Raw genomic sequence first — 2558 nt, forward strand, 5'->3', positions numbered from 1 at the left:
ATGATAGCACCTTCCCCATCTCCCACCTCCGCTTCTGGGTCCTGCAGATCATCTTTGTCTCTACCCCTAGCCTTGTGTACCTGGGCCACATCCTGCACCTGGTGCATCTGGAGGAGAAGGCACAGCAGCAAGCGGTGGCACAGGCCAGCAGCTGTGCCAGGCTGCAGCACCCCAGGCAGCCCCAGCTTCCTGTGGGAGACACGCGGGGACAGGTCTGCATGCGGGGGGCCATTCTGAAGACGTATGTCTGCAACGTCATCTTCAAAGCTCTCTTAGAAGTAGGCTTCATTGTCGGCCAGTATGCCCTGTATGGCTTCCAGCTGAAGCCCCTCTACACCTGCAGCCGCTGGCCCTGCCCCAACACTGTCAACTGCTACATCTCCCGGCCTACGGAGAAGACCATCTTCATCCTCTTCATGCTGGGGGTGGCCTGCTTGTCCCTGCTGCTTAACCTGGTAGAGATCTACTACCTAGGTCTCTCCAAGTGCCGGCAGGGGCCAGGCCCCAAGTCCTGCATCCTGCCCAGTCCTGGTGGCCCTGCAGGACCCCACAGCACCTACATCACCCTGCCCAGTAGTGGCAGAACCATGGCTGCTGGCAGAAACCCCCCCAGCCTGGCACCCCTGAGGAAGGCAGGTGCATGGCTGGGAGTAGCCAGCGGGTCCCACGGGAAGGTGCGAGTGGCAGACCTGGCAGTGTGAACAGGGCCTGCTGGGATGTGCAGGGATGGGTGATGCACAGCCAGCCACAGTTGTGGTTCTGTTTCTGGATGCTGCCAGACATGTGGCATGGACGCCAAGGCCAGCACAAGAGAACGGCACAGCCCCCTGGGGCTACAGCTCAGCTGCTCACTGCACTCCTGGAGCAGCAGGGCTGAGAGCAGAGCTGGGCTAGGGCAGGGGCCTGTCAGCCCTGGGGGAGCAAATAAATACCCACTGCATCTCACTTGGCTCCTGCTCTGCCCCTGGGCACCGCGGCATTACTCTCTAACTGGTCTGTCCCACGGACACACTGCATGGCCAGGGCAAGGCCACTGCTGGGTTGGGTTGGGCTGCAGCCCTACAGGCAAGGGCTGGGAAGGGTTAAGCAGGGCAGACAGGCAGGGCATTCCAGGCTGGCATCAGCAGGCACAGGCTCAGGGGCCATCCCAGCATGTCAGAGCTGGCAGAGCACCAGAGGCCAGACAAGGTAGGAAGCAGAGGTAGCACACGCAGGCAAGGATGGACAGAAGCAAGGTGCACAGCAGCAGTGGGACTTGAAGAAGCCTTGCTCTTCTGCAGTGTCCACACTGATGGGAGGGAAGAGCAGGAGCTGCCAAAAGTTTTCCACATCTTTATTTGAAATGAATGGTTTCCAGAGACACAGGGTTAGTCCTACCACCCTGTCAATCACTACAACAAGACTGGTATCGGCTCACTCTCCACATGGACACAGAGAACATATGGCCCCAGCCCAGGACCCAGAACAATATATACAGGCTCAACAGAAGACCCATGTACAGCTCAAGAAAACCGACCAGAACACAAGGGACAGGAGGCAACGGGAAGCAGCACAGCTGGAGCCAGGCTCACCCCAGGCAGGGACACTGGCATCCTGCTGCTTTGGGAGGGAGGGGGAGGTCAGGCAGAGCTCTTCACTTCTGCCAGCAGCTGCCAAGGCCCGAGTGGAGAGACCCACTGATAACACCTTGCACTGAGGAGGGGGGTTACGCCAGGATAGGGGACAGTGAGGAGAGAGGGGCAGCACCGGCACAGGCCCCTTACCCTCAGTTTTCCACTGACTCAGAAAACATTGACAAGATTGAGGGAGACAGTCCAGCTGTGTACAAGGGAGCTGTTCCCATGGCAAGGTGGGGTATCTCCTCCTATGTTCTAGCATTGTCTCCCTCCATTCCCCACAGCCCCTCGCCCACCGCTGGGAACAAGCCCTCCCCTTGACCCAACAGCTCTCAGGCTGCCGGTTGTCCTTCCCCACTGGCTGAAAATACCACTGCAGCAGCAGAGCTATTGTGCCACCTGCAGCCTCGAGAGAGGATGCTAAAGGAAGGGGGAATGAAACGCCTCACGGCTGCTGGTCCCAGACAGTTCTCTGCCATATTGTGCAGTTCCTGCCCTGGGGCAGGGGTAGAGGTGGGGTAGTGTCAGGGCTGGGGGTAGGGGTGGAGGGGACAGAGCTGGGGAAGGGGAGCTTGCCCTGGGGGCTCAGCCACCCCCAGGGGCTCAGCCACCCCCAGGCTATGGGCACCGCCTAGAGAAAGCCAGCTCACCCAGCAGCTGGGGAAGGGGGCAGGGCTGAGCACGCGGGCCACGCACGTAGGACAGGCCCTTAACGAGGAGGATGGGATGTCCAAATCTGGTAACGATGAAGGGACAGCACTGCAGCAGCGCTGTCCCCTCCCATGCTGCATGGCCTCTGCCCTGCAGCAGGAGGCAGGGAGACGAGGTGTCCAGGGCTGGAGCACAGCCAGCCCGGCAGCGCCTCGCGCTCAGTCCATGTTCTCCTCCAGGCCACTGAGCCGACTGTGCTCTTCGTAGATCTCCCTGACAGCCAGGATGCGG

At 60.4% G+C, this 2558-nt stretch overlaps 2 protein-coding genes across 2 annotated transcripts in view; one reads left to right on the forward strand and one right to left on the reverse strand.

Moving 5' to 3' along the window:
- Nucleotides 1-701, forward strand: part of LOC103778762 (gap junction alpha-3 protein-like) — a 1185-nt gene extending 484 nt beyond the window's left edge. The window contains exon 2 of the mRNA XM_008946374.1: nt 8-701. Within this exon, the coding sequence (XP_008944622.1) occupies nt 8-701 (694 nt within the window). The remainder of the gene's footprint in view (nt 1-7) is intronic.
- A 1784-nt stretch (nt 702-2485) lies between these two features.
- Nucleotides 2486-2558, reverse strand: part of ZMYM3 (zinc finger, MYM-type 3) — a gene marked incomplete at its 5' end in the record, with an annotated part of 18633 nt that continues 18560 nt past the window's right edge. The window contains one exon of the mRNA XM_008946375.1: nt 2486-2557. Within this exon, the coding sequence (XP_008944623.1) occupies nt 2486-2557 (72 nt within the window). The remainder of the gene's footprint in view (nt 2558) is intronic.

Source organism: Merops nubicus, unplaced genomic scaffold (assembly GCF_000691845.1).
Source record: "Merops nubicus isolate BGI_N331 unplaced genomic scaffold, ASM69184v1 scaffold6658, whole genome shotgun sequence".
In the NCBI taxonomy this organism is placed as follows: Eukaryota; Metazoa; Chordata; class Aves; order Coraciiformes; family Meropidae; genus Merops; species Merops nubicus.